The sequence below is a fragment of the Rhinatrema bivittatum genome, chromosome 9 (genome assembly GCF_901001135.1).
Source record: "Rhinatrema bivittatum chromosome 9, aRhiBiv1.1, whole genome shotgun sequence".
In the NCBI taxonomy this organism is placed as follows: Eukaryota; Metazoa; Chordata; class Amphibia; order Gymnophiona; family Rhinatrematidae; genus Rhinatrema; species Rhinatrema bivittatum.
The window spans coordinates 225,453,679-225,476,973 of record NC_042623.1 but is presented as its reverse complement, the minus strand read 5'-3'; the positions used below and the strand labels follow the sequence as shown (position 1 = coordinate 225,476,973).

General features: G+C 49.6%; 1 protein-coding gene across 3 annotated transcripts in view; it reads right to left on the bottom strand.

Moving 5' to 3' along the window:
- Nucleotides 1–23,295, bottom strand: part of LOC115098785 (rho guanine nucleotide exchange factor 4-like) — a 180,170-nt gene that overhangs the window by 89,829 nt on the left and 67,046 nt on the right. For 2 of the 3 annotated variants that reach the window (XM_029615723.1, XM_029615725.1), the window contains exon 3: nt 160–339. In XM_029615723.1, the coding sequence (XP_029471583.1) occupies nt 160–339 (180 nt within the window). Of the gene's footprint in view, nt 1–159; nt 340–9,884; nt 11,459–23,295 lie in introns of those variants that run through there. The other variant, XM_029615724.1, reaches the window with a different exon arrangement.

Genomic DNA, 23,295 nt, shown 5'->3' with positions numbered 1-23,295 from the left:
ATCCCTGCCCTTCCCTCCCACCCCTTGGTTTCACCACCTTCCCTTCCCTTTTTCCCACCCCCTGGCATCATCCCTTCTCTCATTTCCACCCTGGCAGCAGGCCCACCCCCCACCCCTGACATCACCACCTTCCATCCCTTCCATCCACATTCTCCTTACCCTTACGAAGCTGGCCGGAAACCAGCCTTCATTCTCCAAGATGCGGCCCCACCACCACTCCTTGTTGGTGGCATCCATCACTTCAATGACACTGCCGACTTTGAAGCCCAGTTCCTGGTCATCCATGGTGACATGGTCCCACAAGGCCTCTGCATACACCACACTTCCATCACTGATCAGCTGGAAAGAGCCAGAGAGTGCGTTATATTCCCAGAATGTACGGCATGCAGTCACCCTACCACAAACACCAGAGCAGACAGGGAGTCACTGGACAGCAGGTACGAGTATCCAAAAACAGCCACTAGGCAGTCACTATTCTGCAACTATGAGCATCCTGGATACATCACAGCAGACGCCTGAAGGAGCACATAGAAGGAGAGATGGAGTTGGTGGGGGAGTGGGTGTCTCAGAGAGTGGCGGAGTCAGGACCGTGAGAAAGAGTGTCAAAAGAAGCCATTGTGCATAGGAGGGTGGTGAGTAAGTGGGAACGGGATGGTAGAAGTTGCTGATACCAGTGGTGATTTTCTTGAGTATCTACATTGTTGGTCCAGTCTGTCCTTGCCCCTGCAGGTCCTGCACTATTTTAAAGCCATTTTCTGCAAATTTGCTGCTGCAGCCTTTCTGCTGGATTTCCAAAAGTCAGAGCTATGGCACAGTCCTGTCTAGCTAGAGGATAGATTCAGTCACAAGCATATAGAAGGAAACAGGATAATAAATACATGAATTTTAGTTTACAGCTTCATAGATCTGCTGTCTGAAAACAGAGAAAGCTCTTCCAGGAATTTCAGAGCCTTTGGGCTTTCCTGTTTTCTAGCTTAGCTTTTGGTGCCAGCCTTGCAGCATTCTTCACAGGTGGATTTCCGCAAAGCGGGCTTTGCAGTGCAAACAATACTGGAGAAATTACCAGCCTTGGTGCCGAGTCCTAGCCCTAGGACCTGCCCGGAGCATGCTGGGTCCGGTGAGCTCCCATCCTGTCCCCCTTACTCTTTTCATCCAGCGGCAAAATGAGCAGGAGTGATGCCCTGTGGTTCCCACCCGAGTCCCGGCACTTTAAAAATGGTGCCGTCTGCCTGGGGATGATGCCAAAGCGATGTCACCTTCTGACATACGGAGGCCTTCTTCCATGGACTGGCTGCACCAGAAGAAGGCCTTGAAGGGACATCACTTTAGTGCCGTCCCCGGGCAGACAGCACCATTTTTAAAACGCCAGAATTCAGGTAGAAATGGCTGGGCATTGCTCCTTCCCGTTTCACCTCTGGATCCAGGAAATGGGTAAGAGGAGACCTGGGTGGGATCTCCCCTGCCTTGGTACTTGACAAGGACCTAGTGCCAGCCAACTCCGAACAGGCTTGGCTAGGCCTCGGTGCTGGAGCTTGAAGGCTAGGCCTCGGTGCTGGAGCTTGAAGCAATTTTTTGATCCATATGGCCAGCCAGGGTCATTGGAGGGTTTTGCTTTTTTTTTTTTTTTTTTTAAAGCAGTTGGTTTTGTTTTTTTGTGTATTGTGGGGTTTTTTTCTTGTTTAATGTTTTTTTTTTTTTTGGTTTGACAAACAAAATGAGCTAAAAAAAAAAAAAAATTAAACAAAGCAAATAAAAAACAAAAAAATCCCCAAAATTAACAGAAGCCAAAATTTTAGGGCTGTACATACTTACATGTTGGGGAGTGCTGGGTGGCGGTCCGTATAGGCTTCAGGTACTGATTTTCATCTTTAGTGACATTCAGTGAGGTTAATGTTTATTGTTGAAATTCTTGGTTTTGAGGCTGTGGCTTTTCCCCTAGTTCCTGCTCTTTTCTTCATGTGATTAATAAAGGAATTTCTTTCCTTTCATGGCATTTCTGCTTTTTCATCACCATAAGTTGTGATCTGGAGCAGTAACTATATTTTGTCCTCATGCCCTGTGTGTTTCTCCCCCACACCTGCCCAATCGGGCTAAAAATACAACAAAAGAATAAGCCTTCAAATCCCTGGTGGAGATCAAAGCAGGTATTAACCTCTTCAGAGTAGCTGAGGCTTTTATCTTGAAGACTTTGCATAATGATAAAGGTCAAAACAAATTTCCTGAAATTTATCGGGTGTGATCTTGAGGGGCCCATCTTAGCTTTAGTTTTCTGCCCAGCATTTTTTCTCCTGCTCATGTGGCTTTCCAGCCCAGTTAGAACCTGCTCAAACAGGAACAGCACTTCAAGCCTTCACCAGCAGCTTCACTTTTTACTCTCTCCCCCCAACCTCCCCAGACCCCATTCGCTCTGTCTAATCCAGCTGCTGCTGACAGATTCCTGCCAGGAAACAGGCATGTGTGCACACTTGCACTGACCAGTAAGTGTCACTGTTGCAGCAGAACTGGGACCGTCTCTCACTGCCACTCCTTGGGGCTGTGAACGCGGTCTTAAGAACATAAGAAATAGACATACTGGGTCAGACCAAGGGTCCATCAAGCCCAGCATCCTGTTTCTAACAGTGGCCAATCCAAGTCACAAGTACTTGGTAAGTATCCAAACACTGAGAAGATCCCATTCTACTGATGCCATAGCAGCAAAGGCAATTCCCTAAATCAACTTGATTAATAGCAAGTAATGGACTTCTCCAAGAACTTATCCAAACCTTTTTTAAACCCAGCTACATTAACTGCACTAACCACATCCTCTGGCAACAAATTCCAGAGCTTAATTATGCATTGAGTGAAAAAGAATTTTCTCCGATTAGTTTTAAATGCGGTACTTGCTAACTTCATGGAGTGCCCCCTAGTCCTTCTATTATCTGAAAGTGTAAATAACCAATTCACATCTACTCGTTCAAGACCTCTCATGATTTTAAAGACCTCTATCATATCCCACCTCAGAAGTCTCTTCTCCAAGCTGAACAGTCCTAAGCTCTTTAGCCTTTTCTCATAGGGGAGCCATTCCATCCACTTTATCATTTTGGTTGCCCTTCTCTGTATCTTTTCCAGTGCAACTATATATTTTTTGAGATGCGGTGACCAGAACTGTACACAGTACTTAAGATGCCTTCTCACCAGGGAGAGATACAGAGGCATTATGACGTTCCCTTCCAAATAATTCCTTATGTTCTGTTTGTTTTTTTGACTGCCGCAGCACACTGAGCCGACGATTTCAATGTATTATCCACTATGACACCTAGATCTCTTTCCTGGGCGGTAGCTCCTAATATGGAACCTAACATTGTGTAACTACAGCAAGGATTATTTTTCCCTATATACATCACCTTGCACTTATCCACATTAAATTTCATCTGCCATTTGGATGCCCAACCTTCCAGTCTCACAAGGTCCTTCTGCAATTTATCTTGATGAGAACTGAACCCAAGTCTCCTGTACAGTGCCACAGCACTGCCACTGGCCCATCAGATCAAGCCTGCCATCTAGCTTTTACAAGATGTTTATAATATAATATAAAAATAAATAAATAAAAATATAAGGTCAATAAAATGAATGCAGCAAACAATCTATTCATAGTTACTCTCAAAGTGATATCCAACTATCACAGCTTGTACAGTGCTGCATATGTTGTACACGACTGGATAACACTTTATATGGTGCCATATACATAGGGTCCTTCATTTTCAGTTTAAACTGATTTTCACCCTAATTTTAGGTTGTTTAAAGCAGTGGTTCTCAACCTTTTTTCTGTCGGGACACACCTGACAGATGGTTCTCACATGCGAGACACACTGACCCATGATCGTCACGGGGCTAGATGTAAAAGCACAGTTTGCATCCACGGGAACCCCCCTGACCCACAATAATGGATGTAAAGCAGAATTATGACATTCCCCATACAACTCACCCTACAAAAAAGATATTCTGATTCTGGTGTCATCTCAGTAACAGCAACTCAAACTCCTTCTCCTTCCAGGCTCAATAGCCCTACTTATGAAAAGACAGCAGTTTACCACCAATGCATGTCCTCTTGAGAAAACACAACAAATAAGACTGATAAAACTCTTACATGCTAGTAAAATATTTCATCTCGGTAACAGACACAGAACCGACCTAACATACTCCCAGGATCTGTAGTAATGCACATAAACTAATCCGCACACAGTTACACCTGTATTATGGAATACACTCAAACAGGAGCAACCCTATCTATGAAAAGGCAACACTATAAATATTAAATCAGGCCCTAAAAACCAATACACCTCTTATTAAGAAAACAGAACTAGCAAGCAGCTATAGATCCCCACACAGAAATAATTGTAAAACTATACTAATAAGCAAAATAAATGTTTCTAAATAGCTATGAACAGAATAACATCCAACAATTAAAAACTCATAAAAACTATTAAAAATTCTCCAAACACCAATAAAATATTTCAAAAAAAGCAGACACATCACATAATATTAAATAATTAAAATGGCAGTCAATCAAGAAAAATAAACTTAAAAAGCCACCTTTACTTACCCCCTCCAGCAGCTCTCCTACTCCTCTTCCATGCAGGCCGTAGCACACAGCAGAAGCAGCAGTAGTGGCTAAGCTCTATACTCATGGTCCTCTTCCTTAATGCCCATGTCTCTCACACACACACACCATACCAGTCATGCCCCCATGACCAGTTTCTGTCTCTCACACACCAATCATCTCCCAGTCTTTGACACACACACCAGTCACCTTCCTGAACAGTTTCTCTCATGCCATACACACACACACAGGCTTCCCACTCCCGTGTTCTACTTACATATATGGGCTTCTCACTCTCATAATCACTTTCTCTGTCTCTCTCACACACACACACACTCACCAGTCTCTCACTCCCATGCTTGTTCTCTCCACAAGCACAGGCTTCTCATTCCCATAATCACTTTCTTTCTCTCTCACATACACACACAAGTCACCTGATCTCTCTCATGCATACACACACATAGGCTTCCCACTCCCATGTTCTTTCAGATATACAGGCTTCTCACTCCCATGCTGTGTCTCACACACACCCAGGTTTCTCACTCCCATGCTCACTCTTCACATGCACAGGTTTCTCATTCCCATAATCACTTTCTTTCTCACACACACACACACCAGTCACCTGATCTCTCTCATGCATACACACACAGGCTTCCCACTTCCATGTTCTGTCTTACATATACAGGCTTCTCCCTCACATGCTGTGTCTCACACACACCCAGGTTTCTCACTCCCATGCTCACTCTCTTCACATGCACAGGCTTCTCATTCCCATAATCACTTTCTCTCTGTTACACACACATACATACACACACACACCAGTCTCTCTCTCATTTCCATGCTCACTCTCCACTGCACAGGCTTCTCATTCCCTGAATCACATTCTCTCTCTCATATTCACACACACCAGTCTCTTTCTCTCATACACACCGTCACCTTACCAACCAGTCTCTCGCTCTCAAGCATGCACACACACACACACAGGCTTCCCACTCCCATGCTCTCTCTCTCACATAATCAGGCTTCTCACTCCCATGTTTTCTTTCACACACATCCACCCCCCCCCCCCCCCCCCCCCCCCGCCAAACAGCAGGCTTCTTATGCCCATGCTTTCTCACATACCCAGATTTCTCACTTCAATGCTTTTTCTCTCTCTCACACACACACACATCAGTCACCTCCCTGACTAATATCTCACACTCTCACATACACATCAGTCATCTCCTTGAGCAGTCACTTTCATTGTCTCTCACATATACACACACATCAGCTCTCTGACCAGTTTCTCTCACTCACACACATGCTCTCAATCACATGCAGGCTGGCTGCTTCTTTCTCTCACTCACTTCCTCTTCCCCGCCCCTCCCCGAGCACAAATGGTAGCTGCAGCAGCCTCCTCCTCCAGCCCCCGCAAGCCAAAGAATCCCATCGGCCGCGGGAGGCTCCTGCTGCTCTCTCCTTTCCCGATTACCGTCTGCTTCAATTGCTCGGGGGCCGATGCTGCAGCCGCCACTGCAACTTTATCACGCGGCACTGCTCTTTCTCCTTCCCGCGCACCGCGTATCACTTCCTGTTCCGGGTCACGGGGGGGCAGGCGCGGGAAGAAGAAAGGCCCAGCCACAAGTGCCACAGCTTTTTTTAGCACTGCTGCCGTTCCCACTGGGCTTGAACGTGTTGATAGCCCGGCGGCAACGGCAGCAGGGAAGAAAGAGCAGCGGGAGAGACCGGGAGCACGCGACACAGCAGCCGGTGCTTGGCGACACACTAGTTGAGAACCGCTGGTTTAAAGAACAGCTACAGAGCTGCGGATGCTGAATTTCAAGTCCCTCCCCTCCCATTGAAAGCACTTATCCTCCAGGCTCTCTGATGTGGCGTTTCAAGTCCCGACTCCCTCTCCCCAACCAGCCAAAGTGCCTGCTATCTGGTGCCACCGCTGCAGTTTTTGATGCAGGGCTCCTCTCCCCTCAGAACCACTTCCCGGCGGGCTTTCTGGCCCTGCCCAAAAGCAGAAGTCCATTGCTGCAGAGTGCAGGAGCCCTGGCAAGCATGCGCCCGAAGAAGAGTGGAGGAACCTGGAGCCACCGTCCATAAGGATGAATGCTATTGTAGGTGTGTGTGTGTGCGCGGGGGGGAGAGGCTTGTGGAGGGCAGAGAAAGGAGGACATGCTAGGAAATGGATGCTGAGTGGGTAGGGAGCAGAATCTGCTTAGCATTGTTTTACTGTCCTAATTTCTGTCCACCAAAATAAACTCTGATATTTGCTAGGAAAAATAATGAGTCACTTTTTCATTTTTTTTTCCTGTTTCTGTTCTTGTCATAATAATCCCTGATAAAATTCCTGGGAAAAATGAAAAAAAAAAATCCCAAAACAATAAAAACCAAAAATGTAGGTCCCTACCAGAGCTGGATAACACCTTGTATAGCACCACATACTCCGTCAGGGCTGGATAATACCTTGTGGAGTGTCGCATATGCTGGCAGGGGTGCATAACGTCTTATACATTGCTCTATACACTCTCGGAACTGGGTTGAATAACATCTGGTGTTGTAATACACTGTTAGGGCTGGACAATACCTTGTACATAGCTGAATACACTGTCAGGGGTAGATGCCAATTTATACAGAACGACATACACTGTCAGGGCTGGATAACATCTTGTATTGAGCTGGATAACACTTTGTGCGGCGCAACATACACTGTCAGGGCTGGATACTTGATCAGGGCAGACCCCGCATTGTACGGGGCCACATGCACTGTTAGGAGTACAGTATTGGGCTTCCTGTGAAAACACTGCAGAATTAATTTCATGCCCTGAGATAAGAAACACACCAGCATATACAAGCCCCTTTCATTATGAATCTGAAGGCAAAAGATTTGGCATCACTTTTGTGGGAATACACAGAAGAATCACATTATGGAGTTGTGAACAGCATCAAACCTTACAAAGACCTGAATGGAAAGAACAGAACAAAAATATCCGACACTGTACAGCCTAAGAGCGGCACATTGTAGGCACACTGCAGTCTCAGACAGATGTCCCTGGGGTACTAAAAGAATCTCAGCAGCCTCATCTATGCATTACGCTGTCTCAGAGCAGTCTTGAGGAGACACCTCCAGACAGCAGGCAGTCTCAGGTTGTACCCTTCTGACTCTGAAAGTTTTCACTGCCAGAAATGCAACACCCTTTTCAGGGACAGAATGAATAAGACAGAAAATGGCTCTGTTTTTAACAGAGCTTGCTCCAGTTTGGATGGACACATTTTACACAAAGTTGCTGAGAGATTAAAAGCAGACATGACTTCCTGGTTGCTTCTTGTCATGCAAGAATCAAATAGTATGAATGCCACCCTCAGGTCTCAGCATGATGTCACTAGTCACATCACAGTGGCAAGTGTTGAAAAGTGTAGCCAGATAGGGACTGCCATTTTCCTTGCCTGATCCATGCACATAGTCTCTCCCACCTATCAGCCTGAATTCACAGGAGTCCTGGCCACTGATTCCACTGATTGTGCTGCCTATATACTGTACATATTTTTTCTACATATATAAATATATATAATACAGGAAACTTTTCAGGCCCATCTGTTCTAGAAGAGAGTCACAGGCCTTGTTGGGCTATTATGTCACAGGGCAGCCATTACAGCTGTTATCTGTCCAGAAGGAGCAATTTTGAGCATTATCAAAACTGTCTATCTTGGAGCAGTAGGCAGAGATGTCATCAGAGTAATCTGGCCTGGAAGAACAGTCGCAGACCATTAGCAGGACCAGCTGTCCTAGGAAAACAGTTAAAGGTATTATCTGGCCCATCCATCCTAGTGGCCATCTAACCCAATGGAAAGCAGATACAAGCATAAGCAGGATTGTATTTCTTGGGAGAGCAGTAACATAACAGGAATAACCAGAGAGACACCTATCCATATTATTAGGGTGGTATTCTGCTGCAAAATGTTATCGGAGCTATCTGTCCTGGGGCAGCAGTTACAGGCATTAATCATGCCTGATCAGGGCACCTCTCTCAGGAGAGGAGATACATGCATATTTTAGGCTCATCTATCCTGGAAGGGCAGACACAGTACCCTGAATGTAATCTGCTTTAAGTGTCTGAATGGTGGAATATAAAAAGAAAAATCAAATTAAAAATTAAATGGATCTGTCCCAGGAAATCAGTTTACAGACATTATCGAGCTAACTGTCCTAGCAGAGCAGTTATAGACATTACCAGGGCTTTCTGTTCCAGGACAGCAGTTACAGGTATTTTCTGGGGCATCTGCCCTAGGAGAGCATTACAGGCGTTAACAGACATCACAGAAAAGCAGTCGCAGGTGTTAAAAGCGCCTGCTTCTGAAAAGGATATCAGAAGTCTTTCAAAACATTTCATCTTGAAAGAGCAGTCACATGCATTATTGGGCCCATCTGTCCTGGGAGAAGGGATACAGTTTTATCAGTCTCAGCTGTTCTAGGACAGTCAGAGCTCAGTGCCCAGGACAATTACAAGACTTATAATGGCCGACTATCCATGGGACAGCGGCTAAAGGCATTAGTCAAGTCTTCTGTCCAGAAACAGCAGCTACACACGTCAGGGCTGTCTCTTTCTGGAGAAGCCAGTTACAGGTCTTATCACGCTCATCTGTCCCAGGATAGCAGCTTACAGGTGTCATCAACCTGACCCTTCTGGGAACACAGTTACAAGCCTAAGCATATATATTTGTCCTTGGACAATGTTTTCAGGAGTTATAATGGCTGTCTATTCTGGGAGAGGAATTGCGTTATTAGGATACAATTCCAGTTACAGGCAATTTAAGGGCTCTCTCTGCCTGTAGAACAGTTAAAGGAATTATTAAGGCTGCCACAGGAGAGTTGTTACAGATCTCCATGGCTGTCCGTCCTGGGAGATTTGGATACAAGTATTATCAGGCCCTCTATTCCAGGACAATTACAGGCTTTCTCATGGCTATCTATCATGGGGCAGAAATTATTGGCGTTATTGGAGCCACTTGTGCCAGGACAGCCACTACAAGCATTATTACTATCACTGCTGATTGTCAAGAGAGAGCACGAACAGGGATCTACTGGTCAGAGACAAGCAGGTGCAATCAGCTTTGTCTACCCTAGGAAAACAGTTGCAGGCATTATTACAGAACAGCAGTCCTAGGTACCATGAGGGTTGTCTATCTGGGAGCAACAGTTACAGGTATTAACAGGTCTATATGTTCCAGGAGAATAGTTACAGGCACACTCAGAGTCATCTATCCAAAGAGCAATTACTGTTGTTGTTTGGGCCATCTGTCCCAGGAGAACACTTACAGGTATTATAAGGTCTGGCTGTCCTGAGAGAGTAGTTACGGGCATTATCAGGTGGTTCATCTATTCGGGTGCAGCAATTACAGGTGTTGTCTTGGTCACTTGCTCTAGGAGAGCAGTTGTAAGTGTTTTCATGGTCATCTGTTCCAAGACAGCAGTTACAGACATAAGGGCCACCTGGCCAAGAAAAACACTTTGAGGTGTTCTCAGATCTGTCTGTCCCAGTACAGCAATTACAGGCATTGTCAGGGCTCTTCGTCCCAGAAGATAAGTCAGAGGTGTTACTAGGGTTATCTGTCCCAGGACAGAAATAATTGGTTTTATCAAATCAGTCTTTCATGGGGAAGCAAATGCAGGCATGATCAAGATCATCTGTCCCAGGAGCACAGGCATTGTTGGAGCATTTATCTTGGCAGAATGGTTACATATATTATCAATTCCGAGGAGAGCAATGGCAGCTGTTAACAGGTGCCATCTGTCCCAGGAGAGCAGTGACAGGTGTTTTGAGGTCTGTCTGTTGCACTAGTACCGTTATTGGCATTATTAGGCTCCCCTTTCCCAAAAGAACAAGAAGAGTTGGAGGGGGGAGGGGGGAGGGGGCTGTCATTTTGTGAGACCAGTTACAGGTATCATCAGGCCTATGTATCTAGAAGGCCACTTAAGAGTTGTTATCAGCGGCCCATTTGTCTCCTGAGTGCAATTAAAGATGTTATCCGGTGTACTGGCTGAGGACAGTACTTAACAATTTTTGTTAGGGACCTTTTCTCCCAGAAGCTTTCAAGGCCTTATATGCTGGGGCAGCAGTCGCAGGTATTAGCAACGTTTTTTGTCGCAGGGAAGCATTTTTACAGAGCGGCTCCAGATAACAAGTCAAACATGCAATAAATAACTGCTTTTTTATTTCAGCCATATGGCTGTGATGAAAGAAGGCAGGGAAAGCACAATCCAGCCGGCAGTGCAGATCTGATCGGCAGGAGCTTTTGTCTCTGTGAATCCACGACGGCCGCTACCTCACTGAAACGCCAGCAGAAACATCAGCACCACGTTAATCAGGATGAGGAAGAGCAGGATAACAAAGACCACGACGCGCTGTGTCTCCGGGTTCATGTTACAGCGCAGGAAGGCGTGCACCGCGCTCCATTTCTGCTTGCTCTTTTCCGACCCCCTCGCCATGTCCTGAGGAGAGACAGCTGCCGGCTCAGCACAATGCAGCAGCCATATCCGCAGCGGCCAGCGCGGGCAGTCCGTGGGGGCACTGAAAAGCCTTCATCGGGCGCAGCAGCAGCGCCGGAGTTCGGCGGCAGAGCCACGGCAGGCAGCGCTCCCAAGAGCTCCCGGGCCAGCTAGCAACAGCAGCATTCGGTCCGAGGGAGAGGTCCACTCCTTCCTGGCTTGGCCCCGCGACGGCAACGTCGCAGAACCCGAGCAGAAAGCACAACACCTCCTCCTCCTCCTCTGCTAATGGCCGTCCAGACAGCCAATCCGCTGTGAGCCGAGCATGACGGGGTCCAGGCAGGCTCCGGCGAGCAAAGGGGGAAGGGAAGGAGCGAAGCGGGGAAGAGGACTAAGGACGGAACCAAAGAGGAGAAAAGCAGTGAAGGAAGGAGGGAACAACCAAAAGGGAAGATGAGGAAAGGGACGGAACTCAGGGGGAGAGAAAGGAATAGGGAGGAAGAAGGGAAGGAAGAAGAGCAAAGGAGAGAAAAGAGGAATAAATGGGAAAGGCATGAAGAGAGGATGCAGGAAGGGGAAGAGGTGAGGGAGAGGGAATGATGAGGGAAGGGGAAGAAGCGCAGAAAGGGAGTGGGACAAACAGGAGGAAGGCAGGTTGGGGAAGAAGGATAGTATGCAGGTGGAAAGCAAAGGGAAACCAAAAGCAGGAGCTTGTGGGCTGTCTGAGGACAGATGAAGCTGAAATGTGTGCATGAACTGTGGAGTACCAAGCTTAAAGCCCTGTGCACAGAATATGTAAACTATGAATGTGACAGTGGACTGAACATGCTGCAGGGAGCATTTGGTCTCGCATACTAAGTGTATGGCAATGTAGGCAAGTGGAAGGTAATGTGACTCCACCAATCAAAGCTGCTTCCACCAATGATTTTCATAAACTAAAAACCCCTCCCAATAGCTGAATTATATTTCAAAGGGAGGAAAAGACCTCAGAATCCAGCATGCATTATTTAATGACATGCTTAAGATAATTCAATCATGGCTCAAAAACCTCCCCAAAATTTTTTATTCACTGCAAAACTGTATATATATATATAATTTCTTTTTTTTTATTATATCTATTAAAAAAAGAAATGAACTTATCTGCTCAACCGCCACACCAACTATCTTCTCTTATAATTCACCTACTGGGAGAGATTTTGAGTTTTTGAAAATCATTGGTGGAAGCAGCTTTCAGGCCGATACACAGCCCGATCCAGTAAAGTCCGCGGGAGAGCGGACGAACGCCCGCTCTCCCGGCGCGCGCACCGGCCCCTCGCCGGTGTGAGCGATCCAGCATGCTCCAGCATGCAAATTAGGCGACGCGGTGCAAACGGGGAAAAGGAGGCGCTAGGGACACTAGCGCGTCCCTAGCGCCTCCTTTTGGCCTGGAGCGGCAGCTGTCAGCGGGTTTGACAGCCGACGCTCAATTTTGCCGGCGTCGGTTCTCGAGCCCGCTGACAGCCACGGGCTCGGAAACCGGACGCCGGCAAAATTGAGCGTCCGGTTTTCGGCCCGACAGCCGCGGGCCGAATTCAAAATTTATTTATTTTTTTTTTTACTTTTTTTTTACTTTTGGGGACCTCCGACTTAATATCGCTATGATATTAAGTCGGAGGGTGCACAGAAAAGCAGTTTTTACTGCTTTTCTGTGCACTTCCCTGGCGCCGGAAGAAATTAGCGCCGACCTTTGGGCGGCGCTAATTTCTTAGAGTAAAATGTGCGGCTTGGCTGCACATTTTACTTACTGGATCGCTAGGGAATACCTAATAGGGCCATCAACATGCATTTGCATGTTGAGGGCGCTATTAGGTGCCGCGGGTGGGCCGCGTGTTTTCCTCCCCTTACTGAATAAGGGGTAAGGGAAAACACGCGTCCAGAGCAGGGTGACAGTGCGCTCCGACGGAGCACACTTTACTGGATCGACCTGACAGTAAAGCGCGGCCATGATTACCCCGTTTCTAACCCGCTTTGTACCCGCAATTTGGCCGCGTAAGTCCAACCCACGATTCACTATCCCTTTTAACCCATCCTTACCGCTTCTTTAAATCAACGGGTAACCCTTTCCGCCCGCGGCATGTATATGATATGTAAACGCTCCGATTAGCTATTCCCTCCCATACAGTAACGTGTGCCCCGACTATCGCCTTTTTAACCTGCAGTTTAGCCGCGTCTTTAACCTGCTAAATTACCACCTAGCCTTACCCCTGCATTAGAGGGTAGGCAGTAAAGTTTGCCCATGAAATTTCACGGGCAAACTTTCCCCCAGCCCCCGCTCACCTGCTCTGGCCGCGTCCATGGGTGCCGGTCTCCTGTACGGGCCCGCGCTGACAGGGACAGGGACATTGACTCACAAATGTCCCTTCACTTTCTCTTTCAGCATGCCTTCTCCCGCTTTGGCTTACAACCCTTCACTCTCTCCTCCAGCATTCCTTCTTCCGCTTTGGCTCATGTTGTCCCTTCATTTTCTCTTTCAGCATTCCTTCTCCCGCTTCAGCAGCCCGGGGCGGATCGGGCGCTCTCCGCGAGGCGGCTTCCAGCAGCCCCCGCCGGCGAAGATGCATGAACGCACGCCTGTACTTCCAATTTGGGTGCTCAAGGCACCTTCGCTGGCTTGAGCGCCCAAATGGGACGTACAGGCGGTGCGAGCTCATCATGCCAAAAAAATTGCACCGGCAGGCAACTAGAAGATTGCCAGAGCGGTGGGGCCGGGCGGGGGGGGGGGGGGGGGTGCGCGGGGCATGAGCGAACGCCGTGACCTCAGAGGTCCATCCGGGCGCTCAGGTCATGGTGTGCGCTCATGTGCCTTCGCTGCTTGAGCACCCAAATTGGACGTGCGTTCATGCACCTTCGCCGGCGTTTGGGCGCTCAAGGGTCAGGGGTGATGTCACAAGCTGCAAGATGGCGCTGGGGAGGCAGTGAGCGGCGGAACGGAGGGAGGCAGGCAGGCAGGAGAGCCGGAGCTGCCCCACATGCAGGAAAGGTAGGGGAGCCGCCGCCCCGCCCCTTCCCGCGCACAACCCCTCCCCTCGGCCCTGGCTCCGCCACTCTGGCAATCTTCCAGTTGCCTGCCGGTGCAATTTTTTTGGCATGATGAGCTCGCACCGCCTGTACATCCGATTTGGGCGCTCAAGCCAGAGAAGGTGCCTTGAGCGCCTAAATTGGACGTGCGTTCATGCACCTTCGCCGGCGGGTCTGCTGGAAGCCGCTTTCTCCGCCGGCTGCCCCCGGGAGGCAGGGGAGCTGCGGTGGGCGCCTTGGGAGGAGGGGAAAGAGGACTGGGGCTGCTGGAAGCATGCAGTAAGTTTACTTTAGTTACAATTTCTATTTTCTTAATAACATGTCGAGTCGATTTTCGCCCTGTGCCTTGCTTCGGGAGGGGGGAGAGAGGACTGGCAATCCCCGATGCCCGAGCATAGGAGAACCATCCACTTCCTGGTACCTGTCATTTCAAATGTCATTTGAAATGACATTTGAAATGACAGGTACCAGCACACCCATTTTACTGTATAGGCGCTGTATAGCGCTCTATACAGTAAAATGGATTGCGCTTCATGGACGCTTCTTGGACGCGCTTTGGACGCGGCTTGCATTTGCATGCCATTTAAATACTGTATCGAGCGGTATGTGATCCGAACTGTGCGCGCGGCAAACGTGGGTGCGCCCGGCACTACCGTACTCTTTCTACCGCGTCCTTACTGTATTGGCCTGATTGTTTGGAGTTTTTCAATTAGTATATAGGGTGGTCATTGCTACATCCCCAGAATACAGGACAACCTCTTGGTTAAAATCCATTACTATGTTTAAAAGGCCAGCTTTTGCCACCTCCTCTCCTCCCTGGCAGTCAGATCAGTGGCAGTGAAGGCAGGCAGGCTTTGTGACTTCTCCTCCCTCTAATTACAAAGGATGCCGTCAATGACTGCTTCATGCAGCAGGTGGTCACGGAACCAATGAGAGGGGAAGCTATATTAGATCTAGTGCTTAGTGGAACACAGAACCCGGTGCATGAGATAAAGGTGATGGATCTGCTTGGCAATAGTGATCATAAAGAAACAAAATATGACAGCACTGGAGGGTGAATTCTAAGGAAAACTACTGCAATTGCATTTAGCTATAAAAGTGGAGGCTAAGTTAAAATGAGGAAATTTGTTAGAAAAAAACTGAAAGGAGCAATGCTAAGGTTCGAAATATGAAGAAGGCATGGATATTGTTTAATTTATTGTCCTTGAGGCCCAGACAAAATGTATTCCATGTATTATAAAAGGTAAAAGAAAACCCAAACAACTGCCAAAATTGTTTAATAGTGAGGTGAAGAAAGATGCCAAAAGGGCATCATTCAAAAAATGACACCCAAATGAGGAAAATAGGGAAGAGCATTTGCACTGGAAAGTTAGGTGTAAATAAGTAATGAAGCAGGCTAAAAGAGAATTTGAAAAGAAGCTTGCCATAAAGGTAAAAACAAGTCAAATATTTGTCAAGTAGATTCAAAGCAAAAAGCCTGTGAGGGAGTCAAATATAAGAACAAAGAAGTTGCCATATTGGGTTCATCAAGCCCAGCATCCTGTTTCCAACAGTGGCCAATTCAGGATACAAGTACCTGGCAAATACTCAAACAGTAAATAAATTCCAGTGCTACTAATACCAGTTTTTTAAACCCAGCTACGGTAACTGCCTTAACCACATCCTCTGGAAACGAATTCAAGACTTTAATTGTATGTTGAGTGAAAAAGAATATTACCTGTTTTAAATGTGCTACTTGTTGCGGTCCGCTCCGCGACCCTCGCGTCCCGGCCTTTACCTCAAAGTTCCAGCTGGGCCACTCGATGCCTGAACCAGCTCCGTGAGCGTCTCCGCGAGGGAGACGCCATTACCCTGGGCTCCTTAGGTGCGCACGCGCGCAGTCACGGCGCTAATATAGCCCGTTTCCCGCCAGAGCGCACTCTGCCCCCGCTCCTGACGTCAGACGCTCAGTCCTACTTAAACTCCCCGCGGACCCCACTACGACGCCTTGCAACTGGGTCCCTTGCGGTGCCCAGTTGCCCTGAGCCCCGGTGTGTGACTCCCTCGCACACCGCTCCTGCCTGCCTGGTCTGCTACGTGACTTGCTCGCACTTCTAACCTCTTAGTTCTTGCCTGCTTCAGCACCTGTCCAGGTTCCTGCCTGGTCCCGCTCTGCCTGCCTTCAGCTTGCTACAGTTCCTGCCTGGTTTCGCTCTGCCAGCCTTCAGCTCGCTGCAGTTCCTGCCTGGTTTCTCGCTGCCTGCCTTCAGCTCGCTGCAGTTCCTGCCTGGTTTCACGCTGCCTGACTTCGGCCCGCCGCAGTTCCTGCCAGGCCTCCTTCATCCGCTTCAGCTCCAGCCAACTCAAGATCCGGACCAGAGATCACCTAAGTCCCAGCGGCCGGGTTCCTACGGGCTCCTCCCGGGGGGACACCGGCTTCCAGGGTGAACCTCCTGAGTCCCAAGCGGCTGGGCTCCCAAGGGCTCCTCCTGGGGGAGTACCAGCTTCCGGGTGAAGCTTACTGTCTACATCAGCCTGGTCTGCCTACCGGCTTGCTGTCCCGAGACCATAGTCCAACTACCCCAGGTCTCCCGCAGGCCGGCCTAAGGGTCCACTGTCTAGCTAGTCCACAACACTACTTGCTAACATCATGGAGTGCTCCCTAGTCTTTGTATTTTGTGAAACAGTACATTACTGTAGTCTAGTGGTTAGATCAGTGGGCTATGAACCAGGAGACCAGGGGTCAAGACCTACTATTGCTCCTTGTGACCTTGGGCAAGTCACTTTACCCATCTTTACCTCAGGTACAAACTTACAGGTCGATCCAGTAAGGCCGCGGTAGAAACAGTGCGGTAGTGTCAGGTAGTGTCAGGCGCACCCTTCCTCCCCGCGCGCACAGTTCTCTTCACTAACTCCCCGATACTCTCCTCTAATCGCATGCAAATGCATGCCGCGGCTTTAAAGCGGTAGGGAAGGGTTATGCCCGCGTAACCCATTTTACTGTATAGGCACTTAATACAGCGCCTATACAGTAACCTGGGTGCGCTGGTACCTGTCATTTCAAATGACATTTGAAATGACAGGCACCAGGAAGTGTAAAAATCAAAATTTTTAAATACCTGTCGGAGGGCCGCGTGGGTCCAGGCGGCCGGCGGGATCCGGGGGGCCGGTGGTCGCGTGTTAAATCTAGGCCGCGGGCGGGTGGGCGCCTGTTCCAGGCGGCGGGGGGGGGGGGGGGGGGGGGGGGCGGGTGGACGCGCGTTAGTTTCAGACGGCCGCGTGGGTCCAGGCGGCCGGCGGCGGCGGGAGCCGGGTGGTCGCGTGTTAAATCTAGGCCGCGGGCGGGTGGGTGCCTGTTCCAGGCGGCGGCAGCGGCGGCAGGGGGACACGCGTTAGTTCGAGACGGGCGGCGGGTGGTCGCGTGTTAAATCTAGGCCGGGTCCGCACAGGCGCGCATTCATTCACTGCCGGTGGGGGCTGCCGGAGCTCAAGGCGTGACGTCACGGCATGTGACTGCCTTGAGCGCCGAATCGCAGGGGTCGCACAGGCGCACATTCATTCATTCACTGCCGGTGGGGGCTGCCAGAGAGGCAACCCCCACCGGCAGTGAATGAATTCATTCATCCAGGCGGAGGAGCCGGCTGCTTTTGCCACCGGCTCCTCCGCCTGGATGAATGAATGCGCGCCTGTGCGACCCCTGCGATTCGGCGCTCAAGGCAGTCACATGCCGTGACGTCACGCCTTGCGCGCCTGTGCGGACCCGGCCTAGATTTAACACGCGACCGCCCGCCGGCCGTCTCGAACTAACGCGTGTCCCCCCGCCGCCGCTGCCGCCGCCGCCTGGAACAGGCGCCCACCCGCCCGCGGCCTAGATTTAACACGCGACCACCTGGACCCACGCGGCCCTCCGACAGGTATTTAAAAATTTTTTTTTTTTCTTCTGACAGGTTTTATGTGTCCCACATCATTACATTTTCTCGATCATCTCTGTATCGCTTTTTTTTTAAATTGTGTTTTATTGTTTTTGAGTATCTTAAGCGGTGTCGATGGATTTGTTACTAGACTCACAGTCCTAACTCCTACTAGGGGGAGGCGGTAAACTAACACGTTACGGCCGCGGCAAAACAGTGCGTTACTAATGAGAGAACCTGAGTGCCCGTTACGGTATCGGAGGGGAATAGCTAATTCCTTCATTATACAGCTAATTCGTTCATTTACATGCCGGGTGCGGGAAGGGTTACGCGTCTGTTTTAAGAAGCGCTACGGATGCGCAAAACTGGAGACTGTATCGCTGGTTTGCCTTACGCGTCCGAATTGTGCGCAGCGAGCTCGTTACAGACGAGAAATCTTCAACTGAACTTTACTGTATCGAGCTGTTAGATTGTAAGCCCTCAGTGCTGCAAAAAGTGGAATAAAAAAATCTAAAATTAATTTTATAGACCTCTATGATATCCCGCCTCAGCCATCTCTTCTCCATGCTCAACAGCCCTAACCTCTTTAACCTTTCCTTATAGGGGAGGCATTCCATCCCCTTTATCATTTTATGTTGCGACGGCAGCCTACGGCTGATGTAGAGAGCATGGAGGCACAGTCGCTAGCTCATGGGAGAGCGTGAGCCCCTGGATCACGGCATGACTCAGGGAGGAGCCCCAAGGCACATCGTGGGAGGTGAGAGCATGCGAGCACGGGTGGAGCAAGAATAAAGCAGGACTGGAACCAAGGCAAAGAACTTCAGAGCAGTAACAAGGAAGGATCAGCCCTCCACTGGACCTACATGCACCAGTGTGACCCAGCAATGCAATGCTCGGTAGCCCTTTTGGACCCGCCGCTTGGGAATGACGAGTGCGTGAGGCCAGACGGAGGCTGAGGGCAGGAACAGGACAAGACAGGAACTCAGGAACTAGGAAGACTCATACGAAGACTTGGATACTCAGGAGACTCAGACTCGGAAGACTCGGACAAGGATTCAGGATTCAGACGAAAGTACTGGGTGAGAACTGTATCGCAGTGCGCCCTACACAACCACCCATGGCTGGTCGCGGACCACACTGAACGTGAAGCAGATGCCAGGCGAAGAAGTGGAATTTGGGACTGGAACATGACGAAGATTCAGTAGAGGCCTGTACCAGGGTGCGCTCTACACAGTCGTCTGTGGCTGGTCATGGACCACGCTGAAGCGGAGCAGGTTCTGGCAGAGTCTTAGGCATGGACGGAAGCAGACACAAGGGACTCCAAAGACCGGGACAGGATTCAAGACTCAGGATTCAAGACTCAGGATTCTCAGAAGCAGGGCATTAAAACAGAAGTCTCTTGGAGGCTTGTGCTGCAGACAAGAAGAAGGCCTTGTATCATGAAGCGCCCTATACAGCCCCCCCATGGGATGGTCATGGACCACAATGGTGGCACGCCAGGAAAGGTGGACGCAGGGAATCTAGGAACTGGTTGCAGAGGCGAAGACAAAGACATCAGGACCAGGATATCAGGAACGCAGAACATCTCGAATGTCAGGACATGGAACATCAGGACTTTTAGGAACGGAACCACGGAACATCAGGACATCTGGACATCAGGACTCAGAACAGGCGATGAAGTAGCTCTGACGGAGAACAAGACCAGGAACATCAGGACAAGGAGACCAAGAACACGGAACGAAGAGCCATTTAAACAAGTGAAGACCACGGAGGACCTTGACTCAAAGAAGAACACAGACAACTGTGGATTCTGGATCCAAAGGTCCAAGGAACAGGAACTGAGCCCTTTTAGAGGGCTGAAGCAGGAATTGAGCTGACAAGGACTTCCGGTGGGGCCACGGGCTTTTTCCACCGCTGGCCCTTTAAATACAAAGAAGAGGCGCATGCCGGCACCTAGAGGAGGGCCCAGGGAATGGAGCAGGACCACGGAGAGCGCGTCCCTGCTGCATGGATGGAGGAGCAGGCCCCGATGGTGGCACTAGACCGCGAAGAGAGGCGGACCTGGAGGCGGCTTCCTGCCGCATAAGATGTCCCGGCGGTGGTGCTCAAGCCACGAAGATGAAGGCAGTGGCGGTGGCTTCAAGGTCCCAGCGGCGGCGCAAGGCCATGAAGGAGAAGGCAGCAGCGGTGGCGGCTTCCTGCCGCTTAGGAGGTCTGGCAGCGGCACTCAAGCCACGAAGAGGAGGACCGACAGCTGCTCTAGGGCCATGAAGGAGGTGTCAGCGGCATCCGGCCGCACAGGCAAGGCCCCAGGGAGAGGTCCAGCAGCGGCGGTGAGTAGTGGAGAGGTCTGCTCATGGGATGGGCTCCGTGAGCAGGATCATAACAGCACCCCCTCCTCAAAGTCCCCCCTTCAGCCTCTTCTCAATGGCTGAAGGCAAGAAGGCATATCTTCTATACCAGCTGGGGAACTTGGGGGTCCAAACAGAAGATCTTCAAGGCTTGGAAGGAGATGAAGCGATGAGGCGAAGCATACTGAAGACATGACAAACACACAAAGAAACTCAAAAGACATGACCCAGGTTGAACTAGAGGCCCAGAAGTGGAAATAGCATTTTAAGGAATGGTCCAGTTCAGGTTTCTATTACATCAAGATGAGAGTGAGGAACACTTCCACATCTTCTTCTTGGAAGCAAGAGCCAAATAGTGGGTTTTAGGCATCATGTTGAAATCTTGAATACAAGATGATATACCAAGAAGGTGCTAATGAGCAGCACCATTTGTTAGGCAAACATTGGAATAAGGAGCACCAGGTGGAGCAAGACAGTCCAAACATTGCTCAAGGGATAGAATGCTGATCTTGGGGCAATTTTATACTCCTTGAAGACAGATGGCATATGGAGTTACAGTAGATAAGTGGAGAGATGAATTGTTCCATAAGGAGCTAGAAGGACAACAGTATCAAATGCCCAAATCTCTATTTATACAAAGCATTTCTTGAAGAAGATCTCCAGAAGAGTGGTAGAAGTCATCCCTTGGACTCAGACTAAATAAGCTGCTTTAACATGAGGGATAAGGCTCCAGAAGGCAAGGCTTAGAGACAGTGGAACATTCCAGCCATGTTTAAGGCAACACTCTTCGATCCTTGGGATGATTGATAAATGCAGTTGATAGCAGCAATCTTTACAGCACCAAAGTTTACTGGTGGAAAACATTTTGAAACCTGGCCAGGTTTGGTCATCCATGAAGAGCAGTCCTAGATGGAGCAAAGGGTCCTTCCTGATGGAAACTGAGCTGAAGGACAATGCGGGCTTTCCAGACAAGCCTGAAAGTGGCAATCACAGACCTAGTCTGGCAGCAGAGGCAGCATCAGATGGATGGATAAAGAACAAGTTGGATTTCCCAATCTGGACTAACAGCTCAGAAGCTGTGCAAAGGATATCAGAAGGATGGATGGCAGTCTGCAAGCTGTAGATACAAGGCAACTCACCATGCTGGAATTAAGAAGAAGAGATACAAGGTGACACTTCTGAAAACTGGAGTGCAATTAGAAGCTGGGATTCCCACCTGTGCAGAGCAGAGTCGGGATTGAAGCAATTAGTCCGATGACAAGCACCAAGATAAGGGAAGTGTGGACTGAACTGGAATTAGAGGAACGAAGCCAGGCCTAGGGTGCAGGCGCCTCCTGGAGTTGCTGTAATTTAATTCAAGTAGACATATACTCCTTGAAGTTTGATGATGCTCAATGAAGAAGCAGAACTGACGAGGACTTCCAGTGAGGCCACGGGCTTTTTCCGCTGCTGGCCCTTTAAATACAAAGAAGAGGCGCATGCCGGCGCCTAGAGGAGGGCCCAGGGAATGGAGCAGGACCATGGACAGCAGCATCCCTGCTGCATGGATGGAGGAGCAGGCCCCGACGGTGGCACTAGGCCGCGAAGAGAGGCGGACCTGGAGGTGGCTTCCTGCCACATAAGATGTCTCAGCAGCGGTGCTCAAGCCGCGAAGATGAAGGCAGTGGCGGCGGCTTCAAGGTCCCAGCGGTGGCGCAAGGCTGTGAAGGAGAAGGCAGCAGCGGTGGTGGCTTTCTGCCACTTAGAAGGTCCGGTATCGGCACTCAAGCCGCAAAGAGGAGGACCGATGGCGGCACTAGGGCCGCAAGGGAGGTGTCAGCGCCATCCAGCCGTGCAGGCAAGGCCCTGGGGAGAGGTCCAGCAGCAGCGGTGAGTAGTGGAGAGGCCTGCTCACGGGATGGGCTCTGCGAGCAGGATCGTAACATTTTGGTCAACCATCTCTGAATCTTTTGAAGTACAACTCTCTATCTTTTGAGATGCAGCGACCAGAACTGCACACCGTACTCTAAAGTGTGGTCTCACATGGAGCAATACAGAGATTCTATGACAGTCGCTGTTTTAATCACCATTCCTTTCCTAATAATTTCCAATAGGGATGTGAATAGTTTTTTGAACGATTAAAATTATCGTCAGATAATTTTAAAATAGTCCTAAATCGTTAGAGTGCACGATACAATACAAATGCCCCCGATTTATCGTCAGGGGCATTTGTATTGTATCGTTAAATAGAGCACGGGAATTATTTGGGGGAGGGGCGGGAAAACCGGCACACCAAAACAACCCCTAAACCCACCCCGACCCTTTAAAACCAATTCCTTACCCTCCCCCACCCTCCCGAACCCCCCCAAAATGTTAAATTACCTGGTGGTCCAGTGGGGGGGGGGGGGGGGGGTCCCAGCGCGATCTCCCGCTCTCGGGCCATCGGTGCCATTTTGGCTGCCACTAATTAAAAATGGCGCCGATGGCCCGATTAAAAAAAAAAACCCAACCGACCCTTTAAAAATCGACCCCCTTAACCTCCCCCCCCACCCTCCCGACCCTTTTTTTTTAGGGAGGGCCCGCGCTGCTCAAAAAAACCCCCACCCGACCTTTAAAAAATCGACCCCACCCCTTCCGACCCCCCCCAAAACCTTTTAAAATTACCTGGTGGTCCAGGGGGGCCTCGAAGAGAGATTTCCCGTTCCCCAGGCATCAGCTGTTCTAAAAAAAAAAATGGCGCCGATGCCCCCTTTGCCCTTACCATGTGACAGGGTATCCGTGCCATTGGCCGGCCCCTGTCACTATACTCTATAATAGGGGCTGATGAGTAAAGATGGCCGGCGCCATCTTTAAAGATGGCGCCGGCCATCCAGTGCTCCTACCATGTGACAGGGGCCGGCCAATGGCACGGATACCCTGTCACATGGTAAGGGCAAAGGGGCATCGGCGCCATTTTTTTTTAGA